The sequence below is a fragment of the Vicia villosa genome, linkage group LG7 (assembly GCF_029867415.1).
Source record: "Vicia villosa cultivar HV-30 ecotype Madison, WI linkage group LG7, Vvil1.0, whole genome shotgun sequence".
NCBI classification, from domain to species: domain Eukaryota; kingdom Viridiplantae; phylum Streptophyta; class Magnoliopsida; order Fabales; family Fabaceae; genus Vicia; species Vicia villosa.
In genome coordinates, this window is record NC_081186.1 from 111,324,206 (window position 1) to 111,348,215 (window position 24,010).

General features: G+C 34.1%; 1 protein-coding gene across 3 annotated transcripts; it reads right to left on the reverse strand.

The window, feature by feature from the left end:
• Positions 1-3,387: 3,387 nt before the first annotated feature.
• Positions 3,388-10,913, reverse strand: LOC131616542 (uncharacterized). Of its 3 annotated transcripts, none has more exons than XM_058887904.1 (9): positions 9,939-10,913; positions 9,481-9,675; positions 8,190-8,282; positions 7,900-8,082; positions 7,718-7,820; positions 7,422-7,607; positions 4,589-7,002; positions 3,870-4,462; positions 3,388-3,783 (listed from the first exon to the last, which is right to left on the reverse strand). In XM_058887904.1, exons 1-9 carry the CDS (start codon positions 10,170-10,172, stop codon positions 3,759-3,761), a joined length of 4,026 nt encoding a protein of 1,341 aa, XP_058743887.1. In that variant the 5' UTR covers positions 10,173-10,913; the 3' UTR covers positions 3,388-3,758. The 3 variants fall into 3 exon arrangements, with proteins under 3 accessions (XP_058743887.1, XP_058743888.1, XP_058743886.1); XM_058887905.1 differs by having other exon boundaries at positions 3,391-3,783; positions 3,870-4,465; positions 9,481-9,669; XM_058887903.1 differs by having other exon boundaries at positions 3,410-3,783; positions 3,870-4,465; positions 9,939-10,912.
• Positions 10,914-24,010: the final 13,097 nt, after the last annotated feature.

The following is a 24,010-nucleotide window of genomic DNA, read 5'->3' on the forward strand; positions in this document are numbered from 1 at the left end:
AATTGATTTAATTAATTATTATATAGATTAATGAGGATTGGTAAAATTTAATTATATTTTAATATTCAAATTAGTGGAGAATGTGAGGAACTGTGGTTTTGGGTGATAAAATAGAATTTAATTAAATATAAAGAGGAAAGTGGAGTTATTGAGAAATGAGGGAATTAGTAGAAATTATTAAAATAAAATAAATTAGGTTTTATTTAAATAGAAGAGAAGAGTAGAGGAACTTAGAATTTTGATGAAATAAAGAGTAAGATGAGGAGATAGTAAACCCTAGCAAACATAGTGAAAGAGGAGAGTTTCCATAGTCAAAGTCTTCAAAGTTTCAAGCTTTTCTGCATAATCGAGGTAAGGGGGATTGTTCGATATATTTGTGTTTAAGCATGGGGGATAGTGGGGATTCCTCAACCCTTTTCTTTTCCTTCTTCTCTTTTTCTTCCATTGATCTGGAATTTGAACCTTGAGATGGTTTGTGAAAAACCTCTCTATATTGTTATTATATTATTCTGAATTATGATCTTTTAATGATGCAATTTATGTGAATTTATGTGTTCAATTCGGATTTTTGGTGTTTATGAATATATGTGATGATTTGATAAACATGATGATTTCAAGATTATTCGATGATATTTGTGTTGAATCTATGTGTTTTTATGTGTTAAATGTTATATTGTTCGTGTATGGTGATTTTTATGCGTGTGGGGTTGTATTGGCTCAAATGTTGAGATCTGGAAGTGTTGCGATGGTGAAATCGTAGATTGTTGTGTTTTGCCAAGCAATGACGGGCGTCACTTGGTTCACGGTCAGACCGTTATTGTGCTAGAGAAGGACACCAGCTTGAACGAGCTGACGGGAGTCAGAAAGGTGACGGTCCAACCGTCAGTATTTCGAGACGAACGCCTTCGTCTAAATGTTATTCTTGATGGGCGGGCTGGCCGAGAGGGTGCCTTAGAGAATTTGACCGTCAGCCCTATGATAACTTTTTTGGACGTTCGACTCGATTTTTTGAGCAGTTTCTGATTTTCTAATTTGTTTATTTTTGTTCGATAAGGATTGACAAGAAAATTGTTTTTGAGTTATTATGATTGAGTAAATAGACTAATGCTTCATGAAGAGGAATGGTTGATGTTGAGATAATTATGTTCGATGGAACTAATGATGTGGTCATAAAACAGAAATAATTGTTGACCATGTATGTTAGGTTCGAGAGGAACTAGTGACGAGTATAGAAGTTGGAGGCTTGGATGAGAATTGCATATTTCTTGTAGCATTCAGGCATCATGTATATTAGGGCTTGGTATGACTTCGGTCCAGTAACGAGTAGGATTCCTGTCCAGAGACGAGATGGATACCTAAGTATCATACCTCTAAATATCCTATAGATTAGTACCACATGAATGGGAGTGAAGTAGATGAACATTGAATATCTAATTGCATATGTTGATTGATTATTTCCTGTCGTTGGATTATATTATTGATTTAATTAAGATTATTGTACTATCCTTGTTGTTTTATACACCGCTAATCTATGAAATATATTCTCACCCCTTTTTCCATGTTGTTCTATTTGTATGCATGCAAGTTCTCAATTAGAGACTGGTGAGCATTAGTTGTCGCTTATTTTGGAGGATGGCATAGTTGGCCTCTTTACTGCTTTAGTTTATGTTTTGTTCGTCGTACCTTTGTCGATTGTTTAGTTTTCCGTTGTGTCGCTTTGATAGTGTAAATTGGGTTGTGAATACCCCATGTAATTGAATGTTTTATGTTATAAATGAAGTTTGATTTTCATTTATGAAATAATTTGAGAATGTTTCTGAAATGTAGCACCTTTCATATCTTTATATTTTCTTCGCATGTTTTATAAATTATATATTTGGGGTTTATGGTGTTACACGTGCTTGAGACAACAAGACAGTAAGAGGACCAAGATATGAGATGTAACAAATGTTAAAGCTTTTGGAAGATGAAAACTATGTTTTGAGGTACATAGTATGTGAGGATAAAGTCACCGTTCGAGATATATTTTGGAGTCTCCTCGATTTCGTGAAGTTGTTCAACACCTTTTGCTTCGTGCTCATAATTGACTCAACTTACAAAACAAACAAGTATAGACTTCCACTCTTAGAAATTGTTGGTGTTACTTCTACGGAGATGACGTATTAAGCCGTTTCTGCATTTCGGAAATCCGAAAAAAAGGACAATGTTACATGGGCTTTGCAAATGTGCAAGACTATGTTGAAGGACCAAGAAAACATGCCACAAGTTATAATCACCGATCATGACACCATACTGATGAATTCGGTTGTAACAATGTTTCCTTTATCGCCTGCATTAGTTTGTAAGTATCACATAATCAAATATGTTTGAAGTCGAATAAAACTTGTTGTTAGCACTAATTAAATCATTGTTGAATATGGAAAAATAGTCAAACCTAGTGTGGTTATGGAAAAGATAATGGATGCATGGAATAGTATAATAAATTCTTCCACAAAAGAATTATATGTCGAATATGTTCTACATTTTAGGAGTTTGTGTGCGATATATTCAAATTTGCTGAAATATGTTGGGGACACGATTCCGGATCACGTTAAAGAGAATATTGTTTGTGCATGAACCAATCAGGTTCGATACTTTGGCAATACAACAACTAACAGTGTTGAATTTGAACATACTAGACTAAAGAATTTGTTGAGAAACAGTAAAGTTGATTTTTGTCAAGATTGGGACGCCATTAACCAAATGCTCAAAAACCAACATAGTGATACATACATCTTTTGGTCAGAGCATTATTATGTTAGAACACCGACTCAAAGACAATATCCTTTATTCACAGTTAATTGACAATGTATCTCAGACGACATTGAATTTTATTTTTCACAAAGTTAAGCAAGCGGATAAAATAGGTTCAGATAACTTAAAGGGGGATGTACTCTTGAAAAGACTTGCACTAATTTAACAAATCAACGGATAAAATAGGTTCAGATAACTCAAAGGGGGATGTACTCTTGAAAAGACTTGCACTAATTTAACAAATCAAACGCATCCTAAAAGTACGTCCACCATAATTTTGTTGAGACTAGAAATAATGATTTTGTTTAGAAAAAAACAATTATTACTTTTTTAAGAAATAAAAATATTTAATATTTTTTTCTTAATTCTTTTAGAAACAAAAGTGGGAGAAAAGGCATTAAGTGAGTTAATGGAGGGGAGAAAAGAAAGATGAACAAAACAAAAATAGTTTGAATAAAAGAGAATGATGAGAAGAGTAACACAACTATGCACCTGCTCATTACTTCATACTGACCCATTGGCCATTATTATTCCATTCATGAACATGCTCATGTAACTCAAATCAAATATATAGATCATTTAAAGAGGAACTGAAAAATGCAAGCAGATCGATCTCAAATCAAATGACAGATCAATTCATTTGTGTAAATAAATAGGTTGAATCCAAATCCTTAAAACTAATGTTGAAATGAAAAGACAAACCCAAATTACATCTAACGTTATTTTATGACAATTTCATTAATAAGCTGTGTAACAATGTTAAAAAGTTGATCAATAAAAATATCCTGCATATTCTAAAACAAGTACCTAGTACTGTTAAACTCAACCTCACAAATCTGTAACATGGTAAAATTTCTAAATTCTGAACCTAAGCCAGTGTAATGTCTACTTTGAATTATGATAAAAGGAGGTACACATCATCATCATCATCGTCTTCTCTTTCAAAAGTTAATCCTCCTTGCCACTTATCTCACATTAGAATCAGGACCCCTGTTAAAAACCATAAAATCAACACATTCAAAACACGTCCTACAAATCTGGGAACGGTTAAAAGAAGCGAGGAAAAAGAAAACTACCTTGAGACATGGGGTGAAGAGGGTTGATCTGGTGAAGATCGTTGAGCAGGGCCACCGTGAAACCTTTGCTCTTCAAGTATTCCACCACTGGAGCGAGGAGTTCCCTCGTTCGGCTGCGACAGTTCATTGGCGCCCGAGAAACCCATTGGTCCCAAAGACCCAAACTCTAGCTGCTCGGCTGGCGAAGTGTAGCCAGAATTATGATCGTAAGGATACAACATAACAACAGATGGCATTGCTGGTCCATTGGATGATACACCACTAGGGTTCATGCCAGGTATAGAGTACATTCCGTATGCTACATTCGCGTGACTGTTCTGTGAGGAATTTCCACGGACTGGACCATTCTGGTGAGGAATAAATGAGTCGTTTCTGTGTGCACTCCATGGCCTCTCGGCGCGGCTCTCACTAGTCGCCAACCTCTCCGATTTTGAGATTGGTTTCTCTCCTTGGTTGCGATTATGGCCACGACCGGTTGATCGCATCTTTGAATTCGTATTCCAGTTTCCTTCTCTATCACTGTGATGGTCACTTCTATCATAGTTGTAGCTCCCCCTTCTGGTATTTGTCGAATGGCGATCTCGAACAGAAACCTTCTGGAAGAAATTTTAAGAAATGAACATAGATCTAGAAAATAACAGTTTGGATACACCCGAGACATAGGTGGAATGAGAAAGAAAACTGCATGGGAACAAAAGATTAATATAAATTTATCATACCGGATTCGGCAGGTAGGTTCCAGTTCCACTTCGATACCGAGGCATATCTTCTACAAAACGTTGGTAAACATTTGCAGGTCTACTAGAAACTGATTGGAGAGGAGGAACGGGAACAAGACGTGGCCCATAGTTAACGACCTGAGAGACAAGATTCATGTTAGCTGAAGGAGGTCTCCCAGGACCATCCCAAGGATATCGACCCTGCAAATAAGCAGGAGGCACCATAATAGGCGAAGGATGCATCATTGAAGGAGGTTGAAACGGGCTTTGACAAAATCGCCCAAATTGCAAATTTTGCCAATGGCTAGCAAAGTCACTATTGAGAATGTCAGGCTTGTGATCAGATGACTCTACACCCGCCCTTGTTATTGAGTTTGAAGGGCTCGACACTTCAGAGTGGTCATATACCTCGGATGAATCAAAATTTAGACTAGAATCATTGTTCTCTGCCCTTTCTTCCCCATTGAAGCTGCTTGTTGATGTCTCAGATGACTCAGCTGGAAAATTAAAAAAGGGAAGCATTGTAACAAAGGGTACAGGTGGGCCTGTGGGATAGAATGCAAATGGAACAACTCCAGAATTATCAATAGCTCTTTGGCGAGAACCGGGACCTAAAATCACAGGAGCCATGGGTAATTGAGAATCTGATCCACTTGTTTGAGCAACTTCAAAACCAGATATTTGATGTCTCTGAACTTGCAAAGACAGACCAGTTGCAGGCTCGGTGCTTCTGTCCGACATACCAGATGTCATAGTTAACAAAGGAGTCCACTCTCTGTTTTCATCATCTGCTCGATTAGATGAAGTTTCTGAGACATTTTTACCCTTACCGTGAGCAGTTGCGGATACTGAGGAAGTACTTTTCTTCCCCCTTTTTTCCCTTGCCGACTTTGAGGATTTGGCTGACGATCCATCCCATGAGCTTTCAGAAGGGCTCTTACTCCTGAAGGAGCTTGAAGGTGGTGCACTTGGTAACTCAGAATTTGCTACTCTATCGTCAAAATAAACCTCATTTCTACGGCCATCTTGATAGTGAAAATTATCAATATGCTCTTCTCTTGTTGATCCTCGATTTTCTCTAGTAAACTTCTGCTGATTTCTGGCAGAACTACTAGAGCTGCTTGGTCGAGAAGACGTGGCAAAGTTATAACTACCTGAAGTTGATTGTTGTTTATCATCTGGAATCATTTCGAAATTTCCATTATCGGATTCAACACCACTAGCAGAACTTCTCTCCTGCTCATGCCAGTAATCATTATCAGCTTCTGCTACATTTTCAACGGTACTGAAATTCTCGTTGCCAGGTTCAGCTAAATCCTGAGTATTTGAGGTCAACCCATATCCAGGAAAATATGGATGCAATGGTGACGGGACTAAACCTTGGGGAAATTGCATATTTGCACCCCAAGGAGCCTCAATAAAGGGAAAGTTAGCCATGTTCCGTTGACCATATCCCATTGATGCAAGAACCGAAGGTGGAAATGGGAATGGTAGGTGACCTGGAGGTAAATTCATTGGAACATGAGCCTGGCCATTGAAACCTTGAGCAGTGGGAGATGGCATCATATTCAAAAGGTCTTGCTCCTCCTGATTCATCATCAGCATTCCACCTGCTCCGGTAACAGATGCAAACTCCTCACCCGGGACACCTGAGCTTGGTTCATCATGATTACTGATCGACTCAGCAGCACTGCCAACAACTTGACGAGATGAGTGCCTACCAGACGAGTCATCGACTCTTGCAGCTACAACTGGCTCAAAATTCTTCCTACGACCATTCTCCAATTTCACAAAGGAATTTTGGCCTTTAATATTTTCTGTTCTTGTACGCCTACCTTGGGAAGAAACTTCGCCATACGAGTCAGTCAGCTCAGGGCTAGAACGTGTCCTGGCAAATAGATACTTTCCACGGAGATCACTAACTGGATTATCAATTTTCATATTTCTCTGAATTTTATCAACATGAGCACCTTGAGTAGAAGTAGTTTCCCTTCGAGCTTGACCCAAGTTCCTTGCATTATTTTGGTTAACATAATTCTTTTGAGTTTGAGTATGGGAAATTGTAGATACATCACTGTTTTTCGACGAGTTATCAGATGATAAATTACTATGCTGAGATACACCACTATGTGAAATTTGTTCCCTTTCAACATGATCGCGATTGGAGGTATTATCAATCTTATGACTATTGTTCCGGAGATTCTCAGAACCCAGTGATTGGTCATGATTAGATAACCTCAAACGCCATAAGTCATTGCTTGGAACATCAGGTCGTTGCCCACTTCCATGCCTGTCCCAAGTGTTCAAAAAGAACTGATTGACTTCAAGAAACAACTCATCTTTTGGACAATCAAGTAATCTAGCCAACTTTTTAGCCCCAAATGCAAAGGCACTGCGTATCCTGAAGAAATTACCTGGTTCACAAGTATCAAAAAAGCAAAATTAGCCTATTCACAAAAAAAAAATATATCCTGAAAAGTAGTTAAGAGAAACTAATAACCCATTAATATAGTACAAGCTTAGCTGTACTATTAATTATACATTCATGTATTAATTATCCGTTCATTGCATAAATTTCTTGTGAGGAAAAAACAAGAGATTATATGATATCAGAAAAAGATACCCGTGTATATAAAAAGATGATAACCATTGGCCCGTGTTTCACAATTCAAGGTTTACAAACTTCATATTGAAGTTTGAACAACTGTTATACTGTCACGATTAAAAATCAGAGGCAAGGACAGGTCCATGTAAAATGAATTATGTCCAAATTATTGATCCAACAATGATACATATATGTATAAAATAAGACAATTTTTTGAGATCAACGTACCTTTGCTGACACTGCGGCCAAGGTTATTGTTCACACGCAAAGGATCAATGACATTGAAATACTTGGAAACAAAGGGTTGCCCCTGATTTTCTGGACCACCCGGAAAAACAGCATAAACTGAGCCACAGGCCTCAAGAAATGATTTACTGAGCAGTAAGTTTCCAGCATCTTTTCGAGGAGGCTCAGCTGTAGGAATTGAAAAATGTTAGGCAGCAAAGAAGAAAAACAAGCAATACATATGACGGGGCGTAAATCTATATAGAATAGGAATCTTTAATCACAGTGTAGCTAACTACCTGTCACATCTGGTAGTGAAATAATTGGTACTGGACCCCATAGACTAACGCAGAAATTATCCCAGTCAAACTTACTAAAAAATTCCAAGAATCGATACAAAACCTACATAAGCAAAGACAGTTCCATGTTGAATCAATAGTAAAAAACACTAAATTAAAGGAAGTGGTGTCATGTCTTTTACCTCAAGTGGTCCAGCAAAGGAATTGTTGAAAACATGAAATATGTAAAGAACCAACGTTTCTAATGCATAAGTAGAGATAAGTCCATGGTGGGCACCAAGTATTCGGCTCTCATAGTAACACCAAGCTTTTATCAGTATAATGCTACGCTTGAATAAATGATTTTGGTTAATCAGACTATCAACCTACAGAAGCAAATTCAAATTCTTGTAAATAGAAATAATAAATAGTATCTCAGTCATACTTCAAAGAAAATGATGTAGAAGGGGGCTTCAGGGATACGCCAAATTACCTCCTCAAGAAAACAAAGGGTACACAACCCTCCAAGCTGGTTAAATGAAATGTCTACTACGATATTCTCAACAAGACATTTTATAATCTTCACCTGCAAATAATGGAAGAAATATAAAATATTAATTATGCAGGTGAAATAACAAGAATTATAATTGTAGAAACAAATAGCTAGTAAATCAAGTCGTCAACATAGAGAATTTAATGTATTTTAAATGCAGTTATATTTAACAATTAACTTTAAAAATAAAATATGAAATCCACAATTAATTGCAGATAATGTGTTTTTCAAGCTAGCAATTGTTTTAACTAGTATTAGATCTTTCACCGCAGCAATTCAACTTAAAATTGCGTTACTGCTTCACTGTGATCAGGAACACTATCCTCAAGCTTCTAGAACAATCTGGAATATTACCTTAAAGTAATACGACAAAAAATATAATTAACTTTCACTCCCTCATATACGACAAAAAATATAATTAACATTCACTCCCCCATATACGACAAAAATTATAATTAAGATTCACTCCCCATATACGACAAAAAATATAATTAACATTCACTCCCCATATACGACAACAAATATAATTAACATTCACTCCCCAAATACGACAAAAAATATAATTAACATTCACTCCCCATATACGACAAAAAATATAATTAACATTCACTCCCCATATTAACAATAACTGAATTATTCACAAAAAAACTAGGACTATTGTTCCATGACCTTACGCTTCTGTAACAAATAACAGTCTCGAACAGCCACCAAAATGTAGCCCTTTCATCCTCAAATAAAGCAGTGCTCTAGTGATGATATAGGTGGGTATCATTTGCATATGATAAATGTGGATGTAGTATTATAATTTACAAATCAAAGTTGAATAATATTCAAGGTTACAAACACATTTATCATGTGCATTAATGACACCCACCTATCACATAGATCAATACATGAGGAGAAAACAAGCAGAAGAAATGATTATCATCGATATTATTTGAAGTTCAATAAACTTATATATAGCTCTCACTCTATGTTGACAACTACATAACAAAAATTATTCCACCTATAATTATGTTTGATGCCACTTATTTTAAAATATTTACAATCATAAGGGTATAGTAATAGTAATTAGTAAATTACTTTTCTTTTCCCACCTCTCCTAGCAAACCAAAGAAAGAGAGGGTTATTACTTATTTACCCTCCCCCTCCCTTCCATCCATTAAAATCCCTATAAGAACAGAGACGTAGTTCAACAATTACAAGTATACTGTCTTATTAGAAAACGTACTTCCGCTTGGATGTACTGAACCTCCTTGACATGAAAATCTGCATTCTCATTCTTCTCCTCATTCTGCAGCATGTCTCGAACCTGGTGTGCCCAACTATCCTTCAAAGCTTGATTCTTACAGAATGCTGATAAGTCAATATCTCCATCAGGCAAATACGTTTTTAGGGGAACCGACCCAAATGTGAACACCTGTAACTGAAAAAAAAAAAGTTCATTCACACAATAATGTGGAGTTAGAAATGAAAAACAACATCATCAATCAATGAATCAAAATGACATGTACAAAATTACTTTACTATCAAAACTAAATTGGAACACTCAACAACAAACATCAATAACTGCAGTATCATAATTCATAGCATAGTTATAACTTATAAGCTAACATAACGCACAACCAAACTTACTTAATCAAAAGTTCTCAAGCAAGAAACAATCCACAACCACCAAATAACACTCACCTGGCAAGGAAAGCACTTTGTGATCAGCTTCTGAACATACTCCGCAACCGCATTTCGGCGTTGCTCAGAGGGCGAATTAGGCTGAATGCAAGCAATTAGCTCTGCAGTTCTTTGTTCAGCCTTCGCCCACCGCTCCGAGTCAAGCACCTGTATCACAGAAGCAGCTTCATTCGGTAGCAAACCATTTGGCAGTAGCCCACTTTGTGGCTGTGCCCACTCCTCTTGTTCTCCCATGCAAAAGCCTTAACCTTTCAACCCTCCCAAGTAAACCTACCCAACCCTACCCAATCCAATAAACCACCACAACTTCTTGATAACACAAACTCCAATAACCAATGCTGAAATTGAAATCAACTAAAACATCACACAAAAAAGCTTCCAACAGTAGAACTTCCCTTCAAACTCTTGAAGGGGAAAACCAATTACAGCGCATACAATACAACAACAAAAACCAGAATACAAATTATTATTATTATTCAACTTAACCAATTCTAGATTATACCTAAAATCAACAACAACAAATAAACCTAGAACACAACAATTTCAGAACCTCAGCAACTACCAAAAACGAATCCCCAAAAACCAAAAATCAGATTTTGGAACAAAAATCCCAATGAATGAAACCAAGAAAAGAAAATAAAAAATAAAGTTGCTTAAAACCCTAACGAAAAAGCTGAATCCCAACACAGTTGGAGAGTGAAAGGGGGAAATCAACAACGAAGTGAGGAGATAGATAAATGCGAAAAAGAGATTGTGGGCATTGAATATTGAGGAGGAGGAAAGTTGGGTTCCGATCAAAAACGAAACTTGGTGTGGAAATTGAGAGAAAAGGGTTCTGCAAAAGGGGGTGTGGTTATGTGAAAAATGAATATTAGGGATTGAAGAAATGGGGGTTCGGCGTTTGAGAGAAGAGTGTTGTTTTTTCGTTAATGTTGTTTGCATTTAAGAGGGTTTTTGTATTTAGAACTTTTGGTTTTTTTAATCAATAAAATTATTAGTGTATAAACTTAGGGTAGATGAGGGTGTATGTGTGATAGGATAATAATAGTAGAATCTCGTGAGATAGATAGATAGATAGACTAGGAAAATATGAACCATCATAGAGAAATTAACAAGAATAGAATAAAAATTTAATTAATTTAATCATTAGTTTAGTTGGATATAACCAATATTACTTTGAGTTTAAGAGAATTAAACTCGAAATTCATTAAATAAAATATAGATGAGTTTTATGGAGGGAAAAAAATGTTGATAGAGAAGTATAATAGTTAGACAACTTCTTGAATAAAGAAGTGAATAATCCATATTAATGATATAATTATTAATTTGTTTTTTAACTTAAAAATGTAAGATGGGAGGAAATATGAGAGAAGCAGTCTTAAAAATAGATATAAGTAAGGTGTATGATCGAATAAAATGGAATTATCTTTTTGCTCTTTTGAATCGTATGAGTTTTAGCAATAGATGGGTTAGTTGGATGAAAATGTGTGTTACAATTGTTAGCTACGCTGACATTATGAAGGAAGACTGTAGACCTATCATTCCAGGAAGGGGACTCGGACAAGGAGATGTGTTATCTCCTTATTTGTTCATGTTATGTGCAGAAGGCCTTACATCTCCCCTAAAACAATCTAAAAGTTGAGGTCACTTGCACACGATGTACAATTTTGTCGACGTGCACCTATCATTAATCATATGTTATTTACTAATGACAGTTTTCTCTTTTTTCGTACGGGTGATAAGGAATCATGGATGATGTGTGATATTAAAGATACATATGCTAATGCTCTAGGGAAGAGTATAAACATGCAGAAAACATGGATTTATTTCAGCAAGAATGTCTTAGAAGTAGATAGAATCAGGCTCTCAGATAACCTTTGTGTTCAATCTTGTATTGGTACAAGAAAGTATATGGTTTTTCCTTTCATGATTGGTAGAAGCAAGAAGATCATATTTCATTATATCAAGGATAGGGTTTGGAAGCGTATTAACAACTGGAATAGTAAAATGCACTCACAATCAAGCAGAGAAGTTCTTTTTAAGTTTGTGGTGCAAATTATTCCAACATATTACATGAGTGTGCATCTTTTACCTAGCTCTATTGAAGAAGATATTCAGGAGATGGTGAACTCTTTTTGGCGGGGCTCTAATAGAGGTGGCAAAAGAGATATTAATTGGCTTAGTTGGAAAAAATTGAATGTGTATAAAGAAATGGGAGGCATGGGTTTTTCGATCTCTGTGGGTTCAATCTAGCAATGTTGAGGAAGCAAGGTTGGAAACTCTTATCCAACCCAAATTCTATGGTTTTTCGAGTTTTTAAAGCAAAATATTTTCCTTAAGGGAACTTCTTGGGTTTGACTATAGGTCATAATCTAAGCTATATTCGGCGTAGTATCGGGACTTCCCGAATAGTGTTGGAGGAAGGACGTCATTAGAAGATTGGTGACGACTCTTCTATTCATATTTTTTCGCTCTCCTCCATCATTTATTTTATTAATGGAGGGGAGAGAAAAAAAGATTGACATATAATTTCTACCCTTTATTTTAAAATCTAATGGTTAAGATTTATTGTCATGTTCTCGTATAAAAATGTCATTCTCATATGATATGTCATATATATATATAATGTATGGTGGTCGTCCAGATAAAAATCCCCTTTTTTTTATAATTTACTATGTGAAACTGATCTTGAAAGAAAAGTAATGTTCAACTCTATGTTGAGCGTCTCAATCTCTCTAATAAAGTAATGAATGAATGAATGAATGAAAAGAGATAAAAAAAAACTTAAAATTGTTTTCAGTATAAACTTTGTTGAAATTAGTAACGAACGAAAAAGGATAACTAACCATAAATTCAATTAATAAAATAAGACATTTGTAACATAGATAACTTGACTATTTGATTAGTATATTTTTTTGAAGTTTATTTGATTTTAAATTTTCTTTAGGTTTTAGTAGTAAAGAATGAGGGAGATACTTTGCGTTGTTTAGAGATGATAAAAAAAAATAAGAGGGGAAATGATTGTAATGATATTTCTGAGAGAGAAAATATAGTTGAGAGATAATGGATGGAGGTGAGATCTAGTGCGACACTGCCTTGCAAAATCATATAAGCTTACATAATCTAATGGTAGTTATTTTTCACGATGACTTTGTTTGGTAAGACACAATTTTGAGCTTATAGCTTATAACTTACAAGTTGATTTAACAATTTAGACTTGTTTGATAACAGTATTTTTATCTCGAGCTTATAGCTTATTTTCCGGAAACTATTTCAAATAGCATTTTAGTTTATAACTTATATTTTTTCTTTCCTTTTTATCCTTATTATTTTAGCAAAAATTCACTTTTATCCTTTATAATTTATTTTATTTTAAAATGAAATAATTATGTATTAAATATTTTTTATGTCATTTTACATTTATAAATTACTTGAACCGCTAATTTTATTCAACACTTCAATTAGCTTATCAGCTATCTGTTTCACCCATCAACCATAAGGTATAAGCTATCAGTCATCAACCATCAACTATAAGTTATAAACTATCAACTAACTTATAAGTCAACCGCTATTTTTATCAAACAGACTCGATAGCTCTCTCATGAAGGATTTATTAGAATCATTATTCTAGTCACAACCACTTATTTATGTTTGAATTTTAGAATTCAAATGTTGTAACTTTTGTAAAAATAATAGAAGTATTAACACTTTAAGTTTTAGAATCCGGACGTGTAAATTTTAAAAATTTAAATCTTTGGTTTCTAGAATATAAAGAATCTAATTTTGTATCAAAAAAAAAGGGGAGGGAAATTTAAATGACAAGTAATGTTGAAAAATATGTTCAAAATTTTAAAATTTGAATATGAGTATTTTCAAAATTTTAAATGACACATGAGAAGAGGTGTCGAAAAATAAAAAAGGGGTTGGTCTTCGCATCCTTAGTGGTGATGGGTCACCCTTATGAACCCTAAAATTGTCTTTGGCGCAGTGTGGAAGTTAACTTTCGGACCTCCTTAATACTCACCAAAACACTTTGTAAGTGAGTTACCCTCATTTTGCCAAAGGATTGATGGAAGGGTGAGTCCAAAAGTTAACTTTCGGATTAACCCAATGACACATTTTGAACTCATGATAATGTATTTATTTCATAATCCGGTGGAGAACCCATATGTTAAATTTTGAACTACTCCTAAAGACAATAAGTTTCCCTTCTACGCAATAAGCTTGTTATAAATTTGACATTTTTTAATAAACCTTATATTGTAAGTTAAGTATACAAATTATACATAATAGTTAAAGTAGTTAGGTGTGATAAGACCTCTTGGAAAAACATCAGAAACAATAGTAGTAGGTTCAATAAGTTGGACTTTTGGGGCTTCTAGGGCAACAGTATGGGACACATGCCTTCGGAAAGACGATGTCAAAGACACGTGAACTCAAGAAGACAGTGCTTTTGCATCAAATGAATAGGCACCAATGGCTGGACGCAAGGGTCTAACTTTTTTCCTCTGAACCGAAGCATGTTAGGCCACTCTATTATGTCTTAATTTTTCATGGTTGTCATACATTTTACTTTTAATTAAACTAGAAAAATTATATCATAATCTAAAAAGTCAAACCCAGGGACAGAACGTGCAAAATCAAACAAACTATGCATATCAAAAAAATCATAATGTTAACTTTCGTACTAGACAAAACAAAAAAATGCAAAATTTGTTGCATTCTAGGTGTGTTTGAAGTTTAAGTTCTCGATTTTATGGGTATTATTTGTTTTCACTAGGGTGGAGAAATACAATTAAGAGTATGAAAACGCATTCAATTGAATGTGGTATCAGGTAAATTAATTAATGAAACAATAGATAATAAAAATAATAATAGTTTTTTTAACCTTTCAATTAGTTTTGTTTATAATTAATTTTAGGGAAAAGCTAACATGTGCCCCAAGGACACAAGTTAGTGAGATATTTATAGAAAAAATTTTTTGAAACGCGTGCATTCAATGTATCAAAACTTAAAATTTGACTTTATTGCATTTAATTATATCCAACTTTTTCTAATTATAGTATGCTTAACATGTGCCCTTAGGACACATGTTAGCATGACCCTTAATTTTATAGAAGAATTTAGTTTTGTCTTTAGTTGAGTCTCTCCGACTCCATCCAACCATAATAAGACTCAAATTCTAAAGTGGTACTTATGCATTCTATTAATTCATCTATATTTTATAAGGAGTGCTAAGAACACTCACTTTTTTACACTCTCTAAAACACTCAATTTTTTATTGGGTGAAACATATGTGAGTATCTCACTTTAAAAATAGGTTTCACATAAAGTGGTAGAACTCACATATATTTTACCCAATAAGAGGACATTTTTAATATTTCTCCTATTTTATTTATAATTATAATTTTACAATATGATTTTAAAATATATAATAAATGTTTATAAATAAAATATATATATTTTAAAAAAAAAAATATTTCTTCTATTTTAAAATTCAATTTTTTTAGTTTCACAAATTATTTTAATTTTAAGTATAAAAAAGATATTTTTCAACTTAAAAGTTTTTTCCTTCATAAAAGTAATTATTTCCTAAGATTTCTCTTAAAATTTGTAATTGAGGTCAAAATTCACCATTTTGTAATTTCCTAAGGTTTTCTTCTATACACAATGTTAACATGCAATATAATAATTAAAAATCAAATTCACTAGGATTAATTTAGGAAATTTCATTAAACATGCAAAATAACATTCTAATTCACATGACCGTCTTTAAGGGCGTGCAAAGCGAGCTACCGCACAGGGCCTCAAATTTTCTAGGATTAAATTATAATTAAATAGGGCCTCATAAAATATCTGGTAGGTTAAATAATGAGTACATAGGATCTCTATTAGTTTTTATGGTTAAACAGTGGCAAATCTACACAGGACCTCCTAAAACTTGAGACGACCTTGCTAATTCATGAACTATGATATGTAAACAAATATATCACGAGAATAGAGTATTCTAACTAAAAGATTAAAATAAGTTAGAGATTAATTTTGGATAAATGTTTAGAATATGATTCGTTCAATAACTATTTAGTATTTGTGGGGTCTTGTGGTAAATTATCATCCATTTTATTCATTTTCACTCAACACTCGTCCATCTTTATCAAGTAATGTCCTCCAAAAATACATCCTCGTCCATCTCCACAAATGAGTTTCAAATGAGTGTGTGAAACTCTCAACATCTGACCATGAAATCACCATGTCCACCCAACACCACCAACTTTGTTAAACCAATTATATCATAACCTTCCAAATCCAACCCAAAAACAATGTCAAAATAATTCAAATTTTCTAAAGAAAATTCCTCAGACCCCTCAGAAGATGTCGTTTTTCCAAACGAACATGCAAAGGAAATGTTCTGTAATAAATGGAGAACCTTTACCATCGTTAACGAGAAACATGTTGATTTTAATAGAATCGTTGTCAAAGGCTATGACATCAAGAAACTTATTGATGTACTAGGCTGGGCAAATTTCTTTGTCATCAATGAAACTCAATATCCTAAAGTTATGTGTAGTTTCTATGTCATTGTTCAAACTAGCAATGGATGATAATATGCTCTCTCGAACAATATAAGGAATCAACATCACTCGTACCCCATAAGAATTTCCAAAATCCTCAATATGAACAATTGTGGTCGTTATGTGTTCTCAAATAACTGGCTCACTCTTTATGGTCAAAAAAGAAATTATCTACTTATCCAAATTCAAGTCCTTCATGCTAGAGTTGTTCTTGCCTCAAATTTTTAAAACCAAAACCAAAATTATATACAACTTGTGTGTGCACTCAATTATTTATAGGGCTGGTAGATTTGTAAAGTTTATGACCTAAATATCTTGGTCCTCTACCACTTCTTCACAAAAATTCACTCCACCATGGTAACTTAATTCTCAATTTCATGAAAAATAATGTCGTAATTGGTCATTTTGCACCATATGGAATGGTTTTCACAAAAAAAAAAAAAACATCATTTTTTTAATGTACATGTAAATAATGAGTTTTCTGTATGTCACTCTAATAATTTCTCTGGTTTTAGATTGGGGTGAATATGGACTTCCATTACTTCATCCTACTCCTCTCCAACCAAAAGGAAATCCACCACTAAAATTTCTCCAGACTCCACTAGGAAAAGAGGAAAAATACCAAAAATCTTCATGATACAATGTAAAAACATCTCTAAGGATAACTTAGAGGATCAGAGCATCGATTGACCATTGAACTCAATAATAACAATAATATCAACACCCGTAACAACTTTAACATTCACCTCGATATCATTTTCATCATTGGTCTCAACCAACACACCATCCTTAACTACTTTGATTAGACCAACCTCTGGGATATCAGCCTTTAGAGAAACCAATTGAACTTGGGAGACAACCTTAACAGTGATGTTTACAGCTCACAAAGCCACACCGATCTCTAGTCCATTGGCTTGGACCTCCAAGGAAGAAATGGTGAACTTTAGGGTTTTCACTTATTTCTAGAACCCCACTATACATGCCTCGAACTCTCCATTCTTTATATGGATTTTAGTGATCTCTACCCAGGTAATCTCATTAGACTCTTTAAACACTTTTCTTCGGTCTCTTCACATCAACCATCTAAATTTGACCATCCATCCTCAATTTTCCTATCCTTATTCACCTTTTCATCAACCTGGGACTTAACATCATTTAGACTCCGATTTATTCAATCAAATCATTCACCTTCTGCCCAACATCATCTAGCTCATCATGACGGTCATGTAGATCCTAATTTTCAAATATTCCCTTCTAGTTGACGAACATTTTATACACTTTAATGATGGTAAGAAATGGATGCGGAACATTAATCAGTATCACATGCAGTCCATATTTTATGTTCACCATCCCTCAGGATTAACATGTCTATTATCTTTGTAAATCCCTTGGAGTATTCATCTAGAGACCTATACTAATTGTCTATATTAGGAAGTTTGATCTTCACCATGTCAATACCACCTCACCGTTTCTTAGAATTGGTAGTGTCCACCTTAAAAGAGATAGAACATAATGAAGGTGACAGTATATGAAAGGATAAAATTGGAGTAGAGATAGAGCGTGATGAGACCATAATGATTGACTCTGGCCTATTTTTCCTTTGAAAGTTCTTCTATGTCAACATCTGGCCAAAAGAAGGAATCAACAACATGCATTCTTATTTTCTTTTGAAAGGAAGCAACAGGATAAAACACTTCAAAATAGGGGCAAAAAGGATTTTTGAGACATGAGAAAACAACATGCATCCTTCTTTTCTTTTAAAAGGAGGCAACAAGAGAAAACATTTCAAAATGGGGTGAAGAGGATCCTTAAGGAAATTCCCAAATACATTAGCAGTATCCAAAAGGGAAACTACCTTATGCCTTTTCATTTTGGGATCCATTCTATATGCAAAATATTAACCCTGACCAATTAATATTTAAGCTCAAAACATAGTACACACAAATCAGGAACACTTACTAAAAAAAATCTTAGATTTATGAAGGTTGTGCTCACGTTTCAAGATATCATTAAAACTCACGAAGACCATGGACATTATTTGTTCAACATAACAATGAATCATATGGGACACACCCGCCATTCATAACTTTGATTCTCATTAGACTCAGATTCTAATAGATAGGAAATTTGGGATCATTAGATTCATCATAAAATAGGAAAGGTTCCCCAGGTACATAACCTACCTTGAAAAAATGGTGCTTCTAATGCTTATAGGATGACTTAATAAGAGATAAAGAGTTTCAAACTGGACTGACCACTAAAAAAATACAAACTAATTTTAACTGTAGAAATATATATATATATATATATATATATATATATATATATATATATAAGTAGCAGAGCAAACACCTTGAAGTACATTCATACCAATTCAAAATATCCAATATAAGCCTAAATATTAAGGTGAAACTAGGAAGGGGAGACATTAAGCTGCAATATGACATCACACTCAAATTTAGAAAAGGTGAAACAAATACCAGCTTTTGTAAACAAGAAATGATGAATGTAGAATAAGTCTAAGTGGTTCCCATAATTCATAAAAAGATTCAATCATTTTCATTATGGGAAGAAACATCAAAACCATTGAACCTATACTCATCTTTAAGAATGGTTGCTTATGACACAAATAAAAACAAGTGTATATTTCAAGCATAGTATGTATCCCTTATGCTGTCCTGTACTCTATCATACTTAGAAAGATTCATCTATCGAAGATTTTTATTAGGTCACTAAAACAAAGCCCATAGACCTAAGCCTACATCAAATTTCTAAAAAATGGAAGCAGATGCCACCTTCATACAATCCTAGAAGAATAATGCCTCAATTAAATGATCATAAACAAATATTGTCCTCTCATAATCTATAGACTCATCTTTTGAAGGACTAACCATATATGCAATTGAGAAAAATAACAGGGACACAAGGATCAAACACATAAGGCATTACTACCCAAAGGAGCTTTTACCTCAGCAGGGAAAGGGTTCTTACCTCGGTTAATGTTCTATGATAACAATTAGTGTTATGAAAAGTGTGTCAATTTTCACCTAGAGCCACTGGTCGGGCGAAAAACTAGAAGGTGTGCCGCTTTTTCCCTTGGTTGGGAGGTTAACCGAGGGGGAATCTCCCACTTTTAACATTATGTGGACTGTGAGCCAAGGGGAAATCACCTGAAAGTGCGTCACTTTTCCACTCAATTAAAATTGTTAACCAAGGGGAAATCTAATGCATCTTCTGTCACTCTACTTTGCTCTTGACATGTTGGATCAAACTAAAAATGAAAGAAAACAAGGGATAAAACCTGATCACTAACCATAATTCATCAACAAGTAATAACAATTCATATGCAATTATTATAAGCGGTCTCACAATTTTTTTTTGGAAATTCACCAATTGTAACGTCAACCATGTACAATGGTTGTGTTCAAAAGATCAAAAAGAGATATTTTTGCGATGGTTATTGACAGAGTGTGGAAAAAGATTAAAGGGTGGAAGAAACACTTTCTGCCTAGAGCTGGAAAGGAAGTGTTAATCAAAGTTGTTGCTCAGGAAATTCCCACCTACATCATGAGTTGTTATAAGCTGCCGAAATCCATGTGCCATGAGATTGAAGCTTTGTTGGCGAATTTCTGGTGGGGCTCGAGGAATGGCGAAAGAAAGGTTCATTGGTTGAGTTGGGAGAAGATGGCTCGGGCAAAAGGAGTTGGGGGTTTGGGTTTTCGAGGAGTTAGTGATTTCAATACTAGTCTCCTTTGAAAATATTATTGGAGATTATTGTGTGATGATCAATCCTTGGTTAGTAGAGTTTTCAAAGGGAGATATTTCCCTAGAAGCTCTATCGAGGAAAGTTCACTTGGTTTTGCGCCCAGCTATGCTTGGAGAAGCATTCTGAGTGCTCGAAGTTTGATCCAAAAAGGCTCTCGGTGGAGGATTGGAAATGGAGAGAAGGTTTATATTTGTTTTGACATATGGATTTTGGAAAATGCTGGTTTCAAGCTGTTGGGATCTGCGAGAATCATTGAGAAGGAGGCAACAATCAAGGAATTGGTAGATAGGAATTTAGGCTGCTGGAAGAGGGACTTGATTTGTTCAATGTTCGACCCAGATGAAGCCTCTCAAATTGTTAGCACCCCCTCTCCCTGAAGCGCACCGAAGTCAAACTGATTTGGCATTTCGAAAGACATGGTGATTATTCTGTCCGAAGTGCTTATCACCTTTGCATTCAATATAAGCCAGCTCAAAATCCCGGCCCCTCAAGCACTTACTGCCAGCAATTGTGGAAGAATCTTTGGAAGGCCCCAATTCATTCCAGAATCAGGAACTTTCTCTAGAGATTAGCAAAAAACATTCTGCCTACAAAAGTAAACCTTTTTAAGAAAGTATTGCTCTTGATGCCAATTGCTCTTTCTGCCATTATTCGCCCGAGTCAGCAAACCATTTGTTCCTTCATTGTGAGTTTTCGAAGCTTGTTTTCTTCTCTTCCATTAAATGTTACCGTGTTCCACCTGAGATGGATATCTATAACTGATTGACTCCTGTGTTATCCTGTGGAAACACCTTTTGTATCCAAATGTTGTGTTCCTTGACCTATAAGATTTGGAATGCTCAAAATGTTCTGTTGTACTAGCAAAAGAACATGGACCCTTATGGTGTGGCAGAGGCGGCACTCGATAGTGTTTGTGAGTTTAACAATTTCAACTCGAGGTAGGCGCCAAGAAGAATAGGCTTGTGAGGTCTGTTATTGATTTTGCGCCAAAAAGATTGCCATTTTATGTAGGTTTATGTTAGAGCGTTCAGGGAAGGAGTTACGTCTTTTGGGTGTGTCCTGAAGAAGCACAACGTGGACATATGTCTTGCTGCGAGTAAAAGGGAGAATATTCATGTTGAGTCTACGGTAGCGGAAATTCTTGCCATTCGTTGGAGCCTTTAATTTGCAAAGGATTTGAAGTTGAATTGCCTAATCATCCAGTCGGACGCCCTCAAAGTTGTTGATTGTATTAATGGCACCTTAGTCGACGCGATTTTGAAGCCCATCACGACATATTGCCGTTTATTTCTTTGTAGTTTTAATTTTGCTTCTGTCATGTTCATTAGGAGAACACTAAATGTTGATGCTCATAATGTAGTTAGGTTTGAGAAAACTTTTGAATCAAAACTTGGATTAAATGGCTATATCTCTATGGAGCCAATGTTGTACCAAAGTGCTCCTTCTGTTTAATGGATTTTCTTTTCCTATAAAAAATGTACAACGGTACACACATTTTGCGAAACATATAATGACCCATGCTAGACTTTGACTTGGCACCCCATCATATTTCATACTAGTGGCGGAGCCAGAAATTTTAGGGAGCCTGGGCAAAAATTGTACACTCTGTTTTTATTAATTTTACACTTTGTTTCTACTAATTTTGCCTTTGATTTTGTCTAAAAAGTTTGTCAGTAATTTTGTCCAAAAATTTTACACCTTGTTTTTATTAATTTTGCCCTTAATTTTTTCTAAAAATTATTAATTTTGTCCTTGATGTTGTGTAAAAATCGACTATTAATATGAAAAGTATACAACGAAAGGAGAGGTTGAGCCGGGCGCGTGCCCGGACTCGTGGACTATAGCTCCGCCCATTCATACTTCCACCACTTTCAAGTTGCAAAAATCATAAACTAATATACTTTCAAGTTGCAAAAATCATAAACTAATAAATATATTTTAGAGGCACTACATGATTGTAAGATATCCCCTTTAAGTGTAGTTGATTTCAACAAGAATTTAGTTGATAGTTAAAGGCATCAAATTATTTGTCTCTCTCTATCATGCACTTGGAATTGTCCATCCATTTCAATCCTCACAAGCTGACACGATAAAAGTGACAATATTCCAAAACTAGCTAGGTAGAAGTTTTTTTGTTTGTTTTAAAAACTAGAGAATAATTTAGATGCGATAATTTAAACACTAATGTTAGAAAGACCAATATGATCATCCAAACCACTAATTATAAGAATTTTTTAGTCAAATAATTATTCTAATTCATCCAAAAGTGTTGGAAAGAATCATGTTTGGTTTCCTTTAACCACACATCATGCATTTAGTTTATATATCAACAATAAGGACAATAAGTATTTGTTAGTTTGAGTGGAAGGGACTTCAATTTCTTGAGCATGTGATTCTAAATTCTCAAGGTGAACAATAGATACACATATCCTGGTTGAAATGGATCAAATCTTTCATTTCTTAATTCATTCACGTTTTATTTTATATGGAATGATTAGAGCAACACCAATAATGTTTTCTTTTTAATTTAGAATAACTATAAAAAAAAAATTGTTACTTTCGAATATTTAAACACTATATTAATATAAACAATATATTAATTGATTTAATTAAATTTAAACAATATATTAATATAAATAATATATTAATATTTTATAAATCAACTATTTCTAAAAACATACGTAAAAAAATAACCTAAAATTTGAGTTTAAAAAAAGCTGAAATAATGAGTTATCTCAAACATACTTCCGATTAGGGAAAATATTATTTGTCTAATAAACTCAAATACTGGATTATATAAAATAATTTAACAATGATTAAGGGCAAAATAGAGATTTTACGATGTTTGAGGGGAATAAAGGATACGTGAGGGTGTATAAATGAAATAGTTTAATATAGTATATGAATTATTATGGGCACCAACTCAAATGAAAGCCCATGAAGTATAAAGTTCATTTATTCAGCCTAATATGAGAAATCTACCTAGCACTCCCTTATTTGGAATTGTCACCCCCTCATATTTTTATAATATTAAAAATATTCTGTATTTCATTAGTTAATATTTGCAAAAAAAAATTCTTAATACTAAAAACTCCAGTAGTATACACATAAAATTTAATTTTGTATAGGTTTTTATCGATTTATTTGGAAAAAAATCAGCGTGCAGCAAATAATTTATTACATATTTCAAAAATTCTGATATATATATATATATATATATATATATATATATATATATATATATATATATATATATATATATATATATATATATATATATATATATATATATATATATATTTCTCTCACTCTTTAAAATTTTCAGTAGTGTTATTTGTGTGTGGTTGTGATTGTGTCGATTTTTTTTAGAGTTGTCATAGACACTTTTGTTGCTCCATAACGATATAAAACTTATATAAATATGTCTTATATGTTATTAACAAAAATATCTCGTAATGTCTCAATTTTATATCTCGCATCTGTGTACTTCAACGGCGTGAGTTCTCCTATTGAATTTAGGCTTACATAGGACACCCCTCTTGATGTTATGAAATTCAAACTCGATAATCTCTTGCGCTACCCACACAACAAAATGGTGGTTAAGATTGAGTATCGTTTATCATCGATTGATAACGAAGGAAAGGTAAATTTCAACAATTTTGAATTAAAGACCGATGAAAATTTAAGAGTTACGTGAAACACATTTCAACGATACAAACCCAAAGGTATTTAAG